General features: G+C 33.3%; 1 protein-coding gene across 1 annotated transcript in view; it reads right to left on the reverse strand.

Annotated features, from left to right (window-relative positions):
* sv2a (synaptic vesicle glycoprotein 2A) overlaps window positions 1-17,593 on the reverse strand; it is a 56,629-nt gene that overhangs the window by 22,864 nt on the left and 16,172 nt on the right. Inside the window, exon 2 of the mRNA XM_073847241.1 lies at window positions 7,757-8,497. Coding sequence (XP_073703342.1) covers window positions 7,757-8,354 — 598 coding nt within the window. The 5' untranslated portion in view covers window positions 8,355-8,497. The remainder of the gene's footprint in view (window positions 1-7,756; window positions 8,498-17,593) is intronic.

Genomic DNA, 17,593 nt, shown 5'->3' on the forward strand with positions numbered 1-17,593 from the left:
GAAACCGTCCTAATCTAATACAAAAGATTCACAAACCCGCTCTATGTTCTGGTCTAAATCGAATAATTCGTGGTTCACGTTCCGAAGTCGCTATCTGAATCAAATGATTTGCAATATGCAAAGTTCTGATCTGAATCAAATGATTCACGATTCACACCTCAAAGTTCCGATTTGAATCAAATGATTTGAAATCTACAGTCCGAAGTCCTGATCTGAATCAAACGATATGCGATCCACGCTCTGAAGTCCCAGTCTGAATCAAATGATTCACGATTCACACTTCAAAGTCCCGATTTGAATCAAATGATTTGCAATCTACGGTCCGAAGTCCTGATCTGAATCAAACGATATGCGATACACGCTCTGAAGTCCTGATCTGAATCAAATGAGTCGCAAACCTGCTCCAAAGTCCTGATTTAAATCAAATGACACGCAATACACAAAGTTTCGATCTGAATCAAATGATTCTCAAACCCGCTCCAAAGTTTCCATCTAAATCAAAACAATCACGTTACACAAAGTTCCGATTCGAATCAAATGATTCGCAAACCCGCTCCGAAGTTCTGATTTAAATCAAATCATTTGCGATCTACGCTCCGAAGTCCTGATCTGAATCAAACGATATGCAATCCACGTTTTGAAGTCCCAATCTGAATCAAATGATTCGCAATACACAAAGTTCAGATCTGAATCAAATGAGTCATAAACCTGCTCCGAAGTTCTGATCTAAATCAAATGATTTGCGATCCACACTCTAAAGTCCTGATCTAAATCAAATGACTCGCAATACACAAAGTTTTGATTTGAATCAAATGATTCTTATAACCGTTCCGAAGTTCCCATCTAAATCAAAAGAATCACGTTACACAAAGTTCCGATTCGAAATCAAATGATTCGCAAACCCGCTCCGAAGTTCTGATCTAAATCAAATGATTTGCAATCTATGCTCCGAAGTCCTGATCTGAATCAAACGATATGCGATCCACGTTTTGAAGTCCCAATCTGAATCAAATGATTCGCAATACACAAAGTTCAGATCTGAATCAAATGAGTCATAAACCTGCTCCGAAGTCCTGATCTAAATCAAATGAATCGCATTACACAAAGTTCTGATTCAAATTAAATGATTCGCAAACCCGCTCCGAAGTTCTGATCTAAATCAAATGATTTGCGATCCACGTTCCGAAGTCCTGATCTGAATCAAACGATACGCGATCCACGCTCCAAAGTCCCGATCTGAATTAAACTATTTGCAATCTATGCTTCGAAGTCTGATCTGAATCAAATGATTCACAACACGCAAAGTTCCGAACAAATGACTTGCGAACCCACTCCGAAGTTCCAATCTAAATCAAATGATTCGCAATACATGCTCTGAAGTCCCGATCTGAATGAAATGATTTGCAATACGCAAAGTTATGATCTGAATCAAATGATTTGCAAGCCTGCTCGAAAGTTCAGATCTAAATCAAACAATTTCCGATCCACGCTCCGAAATCCCAATCTGAATCAAATGACTGACAATCCATGCTTCGAAGTCCTGATCTGAATCAAATGATACATGATACATAAAGTTCCGATCAAATGATTCATGAACTCGCTCAGAAGGTCCGATCTAAATCAAATGATTTGTGATCCACGCTCCGAAGTCCCAATATGAATCAAATGATTTGCGATACACAATCTGATTAAAACGTTTTGAAACAGAGAATCATATTGAGATGCAATGGTTTTTAAAATCATTACAAGTGATGTCAAAAACGAATGGCTCTTTTAATTTGATCTGGTTTTTGCTAATGAATCGTTTGAAATAAAAAGAAGTCACTTGATAGTGGTGACTACATACAGTAGTCACCACTAATAAGCTACTAAATATATTGTAGTAGCCTACTTTTTTTTTTTTTTTTTGTACAGCTGCTTTGAAACGATTTGTATTGTGAAAAGCGCTACACAAATAAACTTGAATTGAATTGAAACTTGTATTTGGTTAATCTGTTCCTCTTTTTGCCATGTCTTTAGCCATGTTTACATGACACTCAGTACTACTACTGGTTTAGCTTGATAGTTTTATGACAATAACTAAAATAGGCCAAAATTGCAAAAAGATATGTGCTTATTTAAAAATTAAACACTTATTTCATAGACACATTGCCTTTCAATAATTCAAGCACTTTTCAAGTACCTCTCCAGGAATATTGCTACTTTCAAGGGTTTTCCAGGCCTTACATTTCAAAAAGTCAAATTCAAGTACTTAAAGCACTTTAAAGAACCTTGTACAAACCCTAACTGCCCTCTAACTAGTGGCTGCAAATCGTGTTTGCAAATTTTTGTTGTGTTAAATGCTGTTTAAATTGTTAAAGAACACAAATAGTATTGTTTTGTTTAGTGCATACTATAAGCTAAAAGCATTATCATATTCTCAATAATTTTCAATAAACAATGTGTAGAGCATTTGCATTCTAGGGAACACTCCAGTGCTTTCTGCTGAATTCTGCACTCATACAGGCCTGTTTATGACCTGCATAGGCAGTGATGCAGAGAATGTTTGCTAGGGAGACCTGAACAATGGAGATGACAACACTGAACACATGTGCTGTGTGATTTTACACAACTCGCTTACCTGACAGCATTAATAAACACGTTAACCACGTGTCTTGAATTCAAAAGGAAGGTCTGTGCTTTACACTACCACTGCTACACTGATGCTACACGACCCAGCCAATTAGGGCTCGGTGATGGTTGAGTGGGCGGGGCCTCCTGTATTATGTCACAGAGGTCTCAGAGATGCTGGAGAGGGGAGGGGCAGGGCAAGTGCCTAGAGACAGTTGACCTCCGCCTCCTCTTCCTCCTCAGAGAGAGAGAGAGAGAGAGAGAGCAGAGGGGGAAGGGCGAGAGAGGAGGCTGTGATTCTCCTGCACAGTGACAGGAAAGCACACAGGCTCCAGGGTTGAGGAAGTGAGGGAAAAAAAGAGAGAGAATGTGGGGGAGGGGCTGGGAGACTATTTATAGAGGCATTTTTTTCCTTTCTGCAAGTGTCTCTCTGCGTCACAGTTGAGGGGAGCGCGATGGACTGTGGCAGGTTTGTGTATTCTGTTCTTCAGTTTCACCCAGGCTAATGTGCCGTTTGGCACCCGGTGTTCTGGTGAGAAACAGGCTAAATGTGTGCCATCAAAGGTACAGCAGCGTCACCTTTCACCCTCACCACCGAGCTCTCACGCTCTATCTATCTATCTATCTATCTATCTATCTATCTATCTATCTATCTATCTATCTATCTATCTATCTATCTATCTATCTATCTATCTATCTATCTATCTATCTATCTATCTATCTATCTATCTATCTAACACCTGTCTATCTTCCAGTCTTTCTATTTGTCTGTCTGTCATCTGTCTATCCACTTGTCTATCTATCTATCTGTGAGCCACTGTTGCATCCATCCATCCATCCAAACAGATGTTCAATACAAATCCATCAAACCATAAAATCTCCCTGACGGCTGATTTGTCATAACATTTAATGAGGCGATTTACTATTAGTGCATTGATAAATAATTACGGTGTATTATCCATCATATTTTCAAATTACACACAAAAATGCTGTCTCCTCTCCAGGGCTCGAAATTGCGACCGTTTTGGTCGCATATGCTCCGAAAATTTAATCTGCGCGACCTATATTTATATTTATATCATTATATTTGGGAGCATTTGTGCGAGAGCGAGAAATTGTTGTGGTGTGACTTGGTTTCATTTCTTTACAAAGCGTTCGTTAGTCTAACTACTACACAGACTGCTGTGAGCTGATACAGCGACAGGTTCGCCGTTCTCTCCAACATTACATAACATTTAAACTTCAGCTTTACATTATTTCCTTTAATGCAGATTTAAGATTTTAGCCGCCAATCACTCCCTGACACAAACACTGCGCTGCGCTGAATTAGGAACCGGACATTTTTTTTTCCTCTCACCCAACCTCTGTTCCAGATTTGTACAAACTGCTTTGTAATTAGGGGTGTGTGATACGACGGTTTTTGATTGTGGACAATTAAAAGGTCTCTACAATCTGCTTTTGAAGAAATAAACTATATTTCTTCCTACAGCGCACAATTTGTCAGATACGATTCTGGCGCCTCTGTCTCAGTATACTGTCCAACGTGGCATACACACAGAAGATGATAACTCAGCTGCCGAGTTCCACTCACTCAGGGGCGTAATTTCCACTGGGGACACGCTTTTCAAAATCCCGTTGGTGTCCTCCGACTCCGACTTTCGAATGGTTTTGTTAAAGTAATCTCTTGTATTGTAGAATGCACGCTCAGCGCTGCCGAGAGTTTCGCGCGACCGTTAAAACGAAACCAAAAGTAAAACGCGCACGTGCATTCAAATTAAATTTTAACACCCCGCGTTTAGAGAGCGACTCCCCAATGTGCCCAAATTAGGCTACATAACATATCTAAGCTGTTATTAGCATGTGGGCTATGCTAAGTTGTATAGTTGTCTATAGCTCTGTATCATGCTTGAAAAATTCGGTCTCTATTTGCACTTTGAATATTAAAAGAGTAGACTACTTTGGTTATGGCTGCATTTGTTGTCTACACGATTAAGAAAGAACTGTGTCGGTAATTTTTTGTTATTTATACTATTGATTCTTTAAAAATGCAGTGGTTGCCTCTAATTTAAATGGCTGTACCTATAATAGAGAAAATAAACTCATATTTTCATATATTTGTGTCCCATGCTTAAGGCATAAAATAAATATATTTCAGAATCAGCCTGTTTGCTTGTAAAACATTGGCAATCAGAATCGGCCATGAAGAATCAAGATCGGCACATTACTAAAATGAAATTGGGTGCTCTTAAAATTTTTTTGGTGCTCCTAACTTTTTGAAGTTGGGAGCACCAGTGCTACCAAGTAAAAACGTTAATTTCGAGCCCTGCTCTCGTTTGGGCCTCATTCACTGCATTTAAAGCCATCAGTAGAGAAACATGCAGGTTGACTGCTGGGTGCAGTGAGCAGAAACAAACCCTCCGCAGACCATTTCATCCCACACATCCACGCTGTTGGATTTGATTGGAGAGTGTCATGTGACAGAGGCTTAAGCATTTCTGCTGCAGAGCTGCAGCTGCGTGTGCATGGAAACGTTTCAGCACTAGGACCCAGCAGAGATGCAGACGACACTCCTGCATGAGTCAGGGCTGTTTTGTAACAGGGGAGAGACCAAGGGCCCTGCTCCCCAATGGCACTCACATACACACGCTCAGCTGAGACGCACACAGAGCATATATATTAATGAACAAGCGCTGACATGAGCACACAAGCTCACATTATAACACAATAACATGATGGTGTGAACCCTATGACCAAGAAAACATATCGGTAATGTCCCAATAATCACATCAAAGACCATTTTTGACCCTGGAACACAAAACCAGTCATAAGGGTAAATTTTTTGACTTTCTGTCTATCCATCTGACATCTGACCGATGCTACAGTGACTCACAGATAGATAGATAGATAGATAGATAGATAGATAGATAGATAGATAGATAGATAGATAGATAGAATGAATATGCTCTAAGAGAAGCAACACTTGTGTGCATGCATAAGCACAGCAGATAAAATGCCAAAATGTCTTGTTTTTTTGGATATGTAACATCATATTCAAAGACTGCATCTATGCAAAAAGACTACCAGAATATTGTATCATAGACCAGAAGGAGTCAGAACAAGCCATGAAAGCACACTGTGCTGTTCAGCATGTCTATTGTCAGTTAATTATAGCTCAAACTGCGTCAATGCTGCGTTGGGTTCGACCAGAATGGAGAATTGTGTGTCCTTGCTGGATGGACTGACAGATGGTGAAATGGGCACAAGATGACAGTGGAATTTGGCCTTAAGATATTTTGTTTATATGTTATAGAAGGCTATTTTCCAGTGACCACTGGACAGAGATCTGATGCATTTTTACTAAAAAAATAAACAGCCTGGTTTTAGTTGGTCTTCCAGCTTGGTCAGGCTGGTTTTCCAGGGGTAACTTAGACACTTTTATACCAGAAAATTAGCTTAGGTTGGTTTAAGGTGTTGCAAAGGACCAAAACATGCGAATATCAGTGGTATTATTGATTTTCAAAAATGCTCCAATTTAACAGAACTTTCCATCTTCTGTGCAACACAAAAGCAGATCTTAGGCAGAATATCTAAGGTTCTGTTTTCAAAATTGCAGATGGTGATTTATACTGCCAAGCTCAAAAAGGCAATGAAACATACAAGTGAAATATCATAAACCACTTGAAATATCATCAGCTGATTTCGGTGTTTAGAAAAGTGTAACTTGGACATTCTGCCTAACGACTCATTTTGTGTTTCATAAAACGATCATACAGGGTTGAAAAATGGTTCATTTTTTAGTAAACTAGTCCTTTATCACTACATTTCTTTTCTCAAAGCAATTCATCAAAGAGCCAACCACAATCATAATATAGGGATCTTTCCCTGATTATTCCCAGCCGAGGAAGAAGAGTCTTAGCAAAACTATTAGTTATTTAAGAATAAAAAAAAAAAATACAAATTTATATACTTTTTAACCTCAAATGCTCGTCTTGTCTAGCTCTGCGATGCATACACGTACTCTGTGCACATAAACATCTTATCTGACAAGGGGGTGAGTAAATCATCTGTAAGTTTTTATTCTGGAAGTGAACTAATCCTTTAAAAAAAAGGTTCTTCATCGACATTGATAACCTTTCAAATGCAGAAAAGGTTCTTTACAGAGGAAAAAGGTTGTATAGATTTTTTTTTAATTTTCTTTTAAGAACTGTTCACTGAAAGGTTCTTTGGGGAACCAAAAATGGTTCTTCTATGGCATTGTTGCAAAAACTTTATTTTCAACTGTGTAGTTCACTTCCAAAATAAAAAATTCCTGATAATTTACTCATCCCCATGTCATCCAAGATGTTCATGTCTTTCTTTCTTCAGTCGCAAATAAATTAATTTTTTGAGGAAAACATTCCAGGATTTTTCTCCATATAGTGGACTTCTATGCATCCCAATGGTTGGAACTATCAAACTGCAGTTTCATTGCAGCTTCAAAAGGCTCTATACAACCCCAGTTGAGGAATAAGGGTCTTATCCTCCTTCAACTTCAGAATCATCCTACATTGCTGAAGAAGTACCGACCCAGTGTTTACAAAGTAAATGATAAAACACTCTTTACAAAAAAAAGGTAAAACAGCGATGTAGGACGATTTTGAAGTTGAAGGAGAAAATGAGATAGGAGTTTTTTGACATACCCGAACTGTCATGAACCATAGTGCAGAAGAGTACACACAGAGGTAGACAAAACAAGCATTTGAGGTTAAATTGTATATAAATTGTAATTTTTTTTAGAAAAAAAAAACAAAAAAACAATCTGTTTCGCTAGATAAGACACTTATTCCTGGGCTGGGATCGTTTAGAGCCCTTTGAAGCTGCATTTAAACTGCATTTTGGAAGTTCAAACTCGAGAGCACCATAGAAGTCCACTATATGGAGAGAAATCCTGAAATGTTTTCCTCAAAAATAAGAACATCTTGGATGACAAGATGGGGGGTGAGTAAATTATCTCTAAATTTTTGTTCTAGAAGTGAACTACTACTTTAAGGGGACAAATTAATGGGAAAAACACGTCTGGATCCAATGCCATTGAAAAGTAGACCGACACTAAAACACTCAACAACAGAAACCAAATATAAAGACTAAATAGCTGTTCTCGACTTACCCAGCATTCCTTTGTTGGGCTCAGACAAGCACATGTCTTTCTCAGCACTGGGCAGTACGAAGCCCACCACGAAGATCTCCACACCATCAGCCATGAGGGCCAGACCCAGCACAAAGTACAGGGTCCACTGGAAACGGCCGTGGCCACACTCCTGAAGGATGGTCTCGTACTGCTGGGCCAGCTCCTCCTGGTCCTTCCTCCTCTCGCCCTCGTACTGCGTCATATCCCGGAACTGAGACTGTCCCACTCCGCCCACCTGTCTGTCAGCCTTCTCAACAGAGTCATTTCTGGGTATACCCTGGTACTCGCCCTCGTAGATCTCATCATCCTCATCATGGCCTTCTGTGGAGTCGCTGTGAGCCCCTTCGTCGTCGTTGGCCCTGCTGTTGCTGCGGTAGTAGCTGCCGTCCTGGGCCTGGACGGGGTAATCATCATCATCGTCTTCCTCTTCGAAGCGGGTGTAAGAGCGTTTGGTGTACTCGTCGGACACCTTGTCCACGTGGCGGCCCACCTTTTTACCTGCATGCCTTTTGACCTCTTTGGCAATGTCCTTAGCACCCTTAATGAAGGCGGAACGGTCTCTGTAACCTTCCTCCATGGTTCAAAGTTGTGCGTTGGTGTAAGTAGTGCTGGAACTGGGTGTCAGGAGCTGCCTGTTAGCATGTAGTAGAGTGAAGCTGAGCTGAAGAAGTTCAGGACCTTGGACAGCACCTACCAGAGCGCAGAGCTCTACACGGCAGTCTGAAAATACACAAAAATACATGCTGTTATTCAAGATGAAAAGCTGGGGCATTAAAGCATTACTGTATAACATTATCACATCAATTTACAAATATATCATACATCACATAAGGTGCCTTGTTATTAGGTATGGCCCAGTGGTGAATAATGGTACAATTATTGGGCAATCTGTCATGAGCATGTAAAATAAAATAAAAAATAAAAATAATTGATAAAAAAATAAAAATACTTAAAAATAGATTAAGTATAGTTAAAAAGTTGTAAGTATTTTTATATAATGTTTGTAATAGTTTATCTGTGCTGCATTTATGCACAGATAAAATAATAATAATAATAATAATAATAATGTTTTTATCACGTTATAAAAATATATAAAATACTTAAAAATGTATTATGCATAATTAAAAAGTTTAAAATAGTTTTACATAATGTTTGGAAGTTTATTGGTGCAGCAATTATGCACAAATAAACAAAATAAAATAAAATAAAAATTGTATCAATTTATAAAAATATAAACATTTATATTTTTACATAATGTTTGCAATAGTTTATCTGTGCAGCATTTATGCACAAATAAAAATAAAATAAAATAAAATGATATTTTTATCAATTTATAAAAAATATAAAAATATTTAAAAATGTATTAAGTATAATTAAAAAATTTGAAGTATTTTAATATTATAAAATATTTTTTATACATTTATAAAAATATAAAAAAAATGTAAAATGTATTACATATAATTAAAAAGTTTAAAGTATTTTTTACATAATCTTTGTAATAGTTTATCTGTGCAGCATTTATGCACAAATAAAATAAAATCAAATATATTTAACAATTTATAAAAATATAAAAAAGTACTTAAAAATGTATTATGTATAATTATAAAGTTTGAAGTATTTTTACATAAGGTTTGCAATAGTTTATATAAATTTATAAAAATATAAAAAATACTTAAAAATGTATTAAGTATAATTAAAAAAGTTTAATGTATTTTACATAATGTTTGTAATAGTTTATCTGTGCAGCATTTATGCACAAATAAAATAAAATAAAAAATTATATTTATCAATTTATACAAATATTAAAACAATCTAAAATTGTATTAAGTATAAATAAAAAGTTTAAAGTATTTTGTACATAATGTTTATAATAGTCTATCTGTGCAGCATTTATGCACAAATAAAATAAAAAATTACATTTATCAATTTAAATATCTAAAAATGTATTAAGTATAAATAAAAAAGTTTATGCTGTGCAGCATTTATGTACATATCAATGAAACCAAATCACTGCATTACAGTAACAATTTTAAGTGCTTAATTGTTATGAAAATAATGTCATAAGGAAAAACTCTTTATGAAAATGCAAAAAGTCCAAAAAGAGCTTCATTGTCCTAAAGTAAAATGCAACTTCTGCAAATAAAATCAGTTGTTTTTGTAAGATTTATTCTTTTAGATCTCACTTTTTACTGAATCATACAGGTAGTCTGTATATTATGATGATTAAAACGAGGTCCATCAGCTGATTAAAAAAAAAAGTATTGTATTCTTGAACTATGGCTTTTTGCTTTGTGCACAGTTTATCTGTTCATATCAATGCATTTTTCCCACAATATTAAATACATGATATACCAGCAAGAAAGACGGTCTACCAGGTCAAAAACCAGGCATCTGCTGATATTCTAGCTAATCAACCCTCTAAACCATCTTAAATCAGCTAATGTTCTGCTTAGACCAAGTAGAAATCACCTAAAACCAGCTATTACATTGAGCTTGGAAGGATTTTCAAGCAGTGATATTACCTGAAAAAACTTGATTATGATTAATCAGCTTTGTAATACCAGCAAGAAAGTAATACACTTAAAAATTCTTGTAATATGAGCACAATTACAAATGACTACATGGATAACGCTGACAGCATTTGAATAAGTGCAGCAGCTGACGGTGACCTTGTTTCGTCCAGTTTACATTCTGGAGGAAAACACTTTAAGGAACCAATTGAACTTCCATGAAAAGGGCGATTAAAATGTTCCCGAGGGAAATCCATAAAACCATCAGTCTGTGTTGCCTCGAACAATCTGTTGAAATTGGTCTGGATCCAGTTATTGCATTAATAATCTAATATACATAATTGAGCCACATTAATATTTTCTCAGGGGTACTTGGGAGCTCTACAGCACTGCTACAGATCTGCAAGGAAATCCTTCACTGAACAAACCTGAAAGGGTTGAGATTTAGGTTTAGGAAACAAGAACCAGAGCTGAAGATGAGAGCACGTCTTGTCCTCAAGTTGTCCTCAATATATACAGAATAACAACCATTTTTGAACAAATAACACTTATAAGCTGGTTCTTTTGAACTAGACTAATCAGACTCACTAATCAGTGAGTCAAGACCATTAAAATACTGTACTGAGGTACTTAGTAAATCAGAAGTCATTACTTCTAATCACGTGACACGTCCAACTTAATAATATATAATATGCTAAATATAATATAACATAATATAATAATAATTGTATTTATGATATGTATCTATATCATGTAATCAAATATCATAAAAAAACAATCATAAAAAACAAATCTGTCACAATCATATCCATATAAAACAAAACAATAAATAAATAAAAATAAAATGAAAAATATTTTAGGGTACATTTTAGAACATGGAATATTCAATTTTTCTGTAATTAATTATCAGATTTGATAATATATAATATAATATAATATAATATAATTATCTGTGAGCATGTGTATATAATAAATAATAAAATAAAATAAAATAAATCTTTTAGGGTACATTTTGGAACGTGGAATATTAAATTTTGCTGTAATTAATTATCAGATTTATTAATATAATATAAAATATCTGTGTGAGTGTGTGTATGAAATAAATAAAAAATAATAAAATAAATAAATAAAATAAATTTTGCTGTAATTAATTATCAGATTTGATCATATGTGACCCTGTACCACAAAACCAGTCTTAAGTCGCTGGGGTATATTTGTAGCAATAGCCAAAAATACATTGTATGGGTCAAAATTATTGATTTTTCTTTTATGTCAAAAATCATTAGGAAATTAAGTAAAGATCATGTTCCATGAAGATTTTTTGTAAAATTCCTACTGTAAACCTATCAAAATGTAATTTTTGACAGTTTTGTAAAATTTTACCTTATGACTGGTTTTGTGGTCCAGCGTCACATATAATAAGATAAGATATGATATAATATAATTAATATAATATAATATAATATAATATAATATAATATAATATAATATAATATAATATAATATAATATAATATAATATAATTAATATAATATAATATAATATAATATAATATAATATAATATAATATAATATAATATAATCTGTAAGTGTGTAAATAAAATAAAATTAAATAAAATACAATTTAATTTAATTTAATTTAATTTAATGGTACATTTTGTAATGTGGAATATTCAATTTTGCTGTAATTAATTATCAGATTCAATAATATAATATAATATAATATAATATTTTTGAGTGTGTAAATAAAATAACATTTTTAGAGTACATTTTGGAATGTTTAATATTACATTTTGCTGTAATTAATTATCAGATTTAATAATATAATATAATATAATATAATATAATATAATATAATCATATGTGAGTGTGTGAATAAAATAAAATAAAATAAATTCATTTTTTAGGGTACATTTTGGAACGTGGTAATTATCAGATTTAATATTATAATACAATATAATCTATCTGTGAGTGTATGTATATCTAAAATTAAAATAAAATAAAATAAAATAAAAAATAAAACATTTTAGTACATTTTGGAACGTGAAATATTTAATTTTGCTGTAATTTATATATCTATCTATCTCTGAGTGTGTGTGTATACATGAATTAAAATAAAATAAAATAAAATAAAATAAAAAATAAAACATTTTAGTACATTTTGGAACGTGAAATATTTAATTTTGCTGTAATTTATATATCTATCTATCTCTGAGTGTGTGTGTATACATGAATTAAAATAAAATAAAATAATAACTAGGAGGAATTTTGGAATATTTGATTTTGCTGTAATAAAACAAATAATATAATGTATATTACAATAAATGTTTATATAAAATAATATATGAAATATATAAAAAATATATTAATAAACACATCTTTTGTATATATACATAATACACAGAGTTAAATTCCAGATTATTCCTGTTCCTAATGACTTCACTCTTCTTTTTGTAAACTACATCTAAACAAGTCACATTTTGTCTAATTTGCCTGTTCTTGTCTCTCTCTCTCTCATTGTGTATTCCTCTCTGAATAGAGCTCATCAGCCGGGTGGGCGGTCACCGCTCAGCTCCCCATCACCCCCTGTCTGTGAAGATAATGAGCCGGCCAGACATTCGGCCTTCTCAGTGACAGACAAAAAAAGCAATCTGGGATATCTGTCAGCACTGCTCTTCTCAACACCTCGGCCCAAGTCCTATTACGCTATCATAGCACTGATAAGTGAATACACAGAAACAGAGCAGTCATAGGGACTGGAGAGCTGTAAATACCAATAAAACAAATCGACATGCTACTCTTGTTACTCCAAGTAAACACTGCGTAATCGAGGAGATGGTTATAAAGCTATAAATGTCTGTAAAGGTGAATCTGGGGCGCTGTGAGCTCATCAGCGGATGCGATTGGTCCAAGGGAGAAATGGCCCAGTTGGCGGCAACAGGCACGAATCTGCCTTATGCTGTCCTCTAGTGCTTTCATTCTCACTCGTACAATCCCTCCATGCTCTACTGCATGTGCACGCGTCTGCCAATAGAGGCCTGCGCTGCCATTGTGAAAATCATTTTTAATATTGATTGATTTCAGGCCTGATTAAACAGTGTTTGTTACAGAAAAATCCATGCAAGTGGCTTCTGATGAGTTTTTAATCGATAAAGCGCTGACACATGATGAAAATACATCACCAGTGCTGCGGCCATGCTCAGGGAACTAGGATTTCAATCAAAATACACCAATAAATATGGTTCTTTCGCTTACTTTACTGAAATAATCAAAGGACAGACATTTATTGATTTCAAACAAAAATTAAAGGGACAGACCAATTTATTTCATCTAGTGCTGGGCAACGATTAATCGCGATTAATCGCAGACAAAAAAAAATATATATATATATTTTATTTTATTTATTTATTTATTTTTTGGATGCAATTAATCACAATTAATTGCAGTTAATCGTTGCCCAGCATTAATTTCATAATTTACTCACACTAATTTCAAACCTACATGACTTTACTTATGACTTTTATTTTACTATTATTTTATTTTACTGACTACTTAATTTTATTTTACATTATTTTATTTTATTTTACTGTTATTTCATTTAGTTTATTTTTATTTTACAACTTGTTTTGTTTTCCATTAAGGTCGTGGGGTCCAGATATTCAAAAAATCCTCTTCTATACTATCATATTAAAAAACTATTTAGCTAAATAATAAAATAAAACAATAATAATAACAAAAATTAAAAAAATAAAATAAAAATGTATCTAAATATATTAAACCTAAATAGTAATGATAAAGAAATGACAAAAGCAAAAATAAAATTAACCTAAAACGTAAAATATAAAAGCTAATAATAATTACAAAAACTATAATAGTATATGTTTTATTTAATTTTAATTTATTTTTTTATTCTGTTTCAATTTTTCTTTCTTTTTTTAATAGTAAACTTTAAAAAATATTATCAAAAGCATGTCTAATTTATTGAAATCATGAAAAACACACAATTTAACATGAACTTATTTAAAGTTTAACAAAAAGTAAAAAAAAATTTAAGGCCCTATGAAATACATTTTATTTTTTCTAAATTTCATTTATTTTTTTCTGTTTAAATTTTCTGGATTCTGTTTTAATTTTTTTTTTTTTTTAATGGTTAAATTTAAAAATATTAATCAAAAAGCATGTGTAAATAATTGAAATCATGAAAAAGTTACCGCAATGTATTTAAAGTTTAACAAAAGGTACATTTTTTAAGGCCCTATGAAATATTTTTTTCGCCAATTCCATTTGATTTTTTTCAAAATTCCATTTTTTCCGTTTAAATTTTTCTAGATTCCATTTGATTTTATTTTTTATTTTTTAATGATTAAATTTAAAAAAATAACAAACAAAAAGCACGCATAAATAATTAAAATCACGAGACATACACAATTTAAAAGGAATTCATTCAAAGTTTAACAAAAAGTAAATTTTAAAGGACCTATAAAATATATAAATATTTTAGCTTTTTCTTTTCTGTTTAAATTTTTCTGCATTCCATTTAAATTTTTCCTTTTTTATACGAAACATACAAAATACAGCAATTTATTACAAGTTTAATAAAAGCACATTTTGAAATATGTTTTATTTTTTCTCAAATTCAGTTATTTTTTTTATTTTTTTTATCAAATTCTGAGTTTCCCCATCTATTAATTTTCAGGATTTCATTTGAATGGTTTCATTACATTTTAATAATCAAAAGCATCTCTAATTAATTGATTTCATTTAAAAATATATATGTTACTTATTTCATTTTTCAGAAATAATTTTGTTCATGTACTCATATACTGAGGCGGTAGAGGCTACAAACACAGCAAGCATCAAGCGTGTTTCGTGAGTAGTAAACAAAACATCATCTGAGCCATTCATTCACACAGAAACACGTAGAATGAGCAGGATTCACATTTAAATTGTATTTTCTGGGGCTTAATATTCACAGACAGTAGTCCATTTTACAGACCTACTTTTGATTTCTTCATCACAAATTTGGCCTAATTCAGTAACATTCAACAAAATTTTAATTTATGGGTACACTATCCCTTTAAGAGCTCTCAAATTCAATGTCAACGCATTAAAGCTGTAAATAAGCCGTGTCACTAGTCCTGCGCGGGCAGAGCGCACCGGCTGTGTTGCAGTATGGTGTCATGGTAACCGTCTCCCCCACACTTCCCAAATACGTCTCATCTCTATTCAGGTCTGCAGACGGGACAGCAATAGTGGAGTGTTGGAGCAGCAGCATGTGTGAGATGGCTCTGCTGGGAACAACAGCCTTACTGTTGGTGGAACACTTGCGTTTCAATTAGACTCGTACGGGAACACATGTCAGCGCTAAAGAACAGGGCCTAAAAGCTCTGCGAACCAAAGCCTAGCCCAGAGCTGCCAAATATACTCGCTGATACACTGCCCTAACGCTAGATGAGATTACAGGCCTTTTAGATGTCATTTAGGACTGCGCTAGATCAAAAATAGAGTACAAAACAGACAAGGAAGACGTATAGTAATAAATTAGATTTCCTCTCGATGTGGTATGAATCAAAAGAGATGGAACACTGCAAGAAATATGTGGCTTATATTACATTTATTTATTTATTTATACACTGTGTATATGGAACTGTATTTCTGCCATGGATTAAAAAAAATATAAAAATAAGAGATTGTGATTTTTATCTCATAATTCAGACTTTTATACTCAGAATTGTGATATATAAGTTTGCAATTGCAAGTTATGAAGTCCAATTCTGAGTAAAAAAAAAAAATAATCAGCTCACATTTCTATATCATAAAATTATAGCTTACAATTGCAAGCTTATATCATGCAGATCTGAGAAAAAAGTGTAAACTTCCAATTAAGTTTTATTATTTGGTGGCAGAAACGATTTTTAATTATTTAATTTAATAATAAATGTTTATTGAGCAGCAGATCTGCATAATATTATTAGAATGATTTCTAAAGGATCATGTGACACTTAAGACTTGAGTAATGATGATGAAAATTCAGCTTGAATCACAGGACTAAATTATATTTTACACTATATTAAAATAGTAGACACTTATTTTTAATTAGAAAAAATATTTCAGAATTTTTGTGATATATAAGTTTGCAATTGCAAGTTATGAAGTCCAATTCTGAGTAAAAAAAAAAGTCCGCTCACATTTCTGACACATTCTTACAATTTTGAGTCTGTATCTTAAAATTTGGACACTATAGCCTACAATTGCAAGCGTATATCATGCAATTCTGAGAAAAACGTGAGGTGCAAACTTGCAATTAAGTTTTATTATTTGGTGGCAGAAACAATCATTTAATTATTTAATTTAATTTAATTATTAAGGATCATGTGACACTGAAGACTGGAGTAATGATGCTGAAAAATCAACTTTGCATTACAGGAATAAATTACATTTTACACTATATTAAAATAGAAGACACTGATTTTAAATTAGACAAAATATTTCATATTTTTTATGTTTTACTGCGTTTTAAATCAAATAAAAGCAGCCTTGGTAAGCAAAAAAAAAAAAAAAATCGTAAAAAAAATCGTACTGACCCCAATCCTGTGTACAATACAAAAAAAAAAAAAAAAAAAAAAAAAAAAAAGGATTATTAAATAGCGTGCATTTATTAAGTTAAACCCATTGTGTATGATAAAATAGATATAAAATAGATATTAATTTTGCACTTGGAAAAATATGTTTGTATATGACAAACACATGTAAAATGGATTGTGAGCCTGGCTGAATGTTGTATCTTTTACTTTCTAATTTCTGAGAGGTTGCACCGTATCGGTAAAAGATCTTGGTTCTCCCTCGTCTTTATTCTTAACATCTCTTTAGGATCAAGCTGATTGTGAATTAACTCTGATATTAGGGGTGGGCAATGGCTTTGCCTCTTGTTCGCCAGTGATGAAAGACCCAATTATGTAATTCAGTTTTTGAAGCCGAGTCGACGCCAGCGGGAGTGTAGATCATCATTCAATGAGAGACGACAGCAAAGCAGCGCATCGGCTCGAGTGTGAAGAGGCACACGGGACTGCGCTGGAGAACCTCAATGTTTGCGAAAATAAACTAGCAATAAAAAACAAAAACCACTGACAAGAGTCCTAAGGGGCTCATCTGTTTTGGGGAACATTTCCATGTCTCCATATACATCTTAAAGGGATAGTTCACCAAAAAGAACATTTGGACGTGGCTGTGTATCAAAGGTAAAAAATGATATAAATACTGTTCAGTTTCTCGCAAAAACTGATCGTTTGGTGTCTTAGGACATCAG

The sequence above is a fragment of the Garra rufa genome, chromosome 9 (assembly GCF_049309525.1).
Source record: "Garra rufa chromosome 9, GarRuf1.0, whole genome shotgun sequence".
Taxonomy (NCBI): domain Eukaryota; kingdom Metazoa; phylum Chordata; class Actinopteri; order Cypriniformes; family Cyprinidae; genus Garra; species Garra rufa.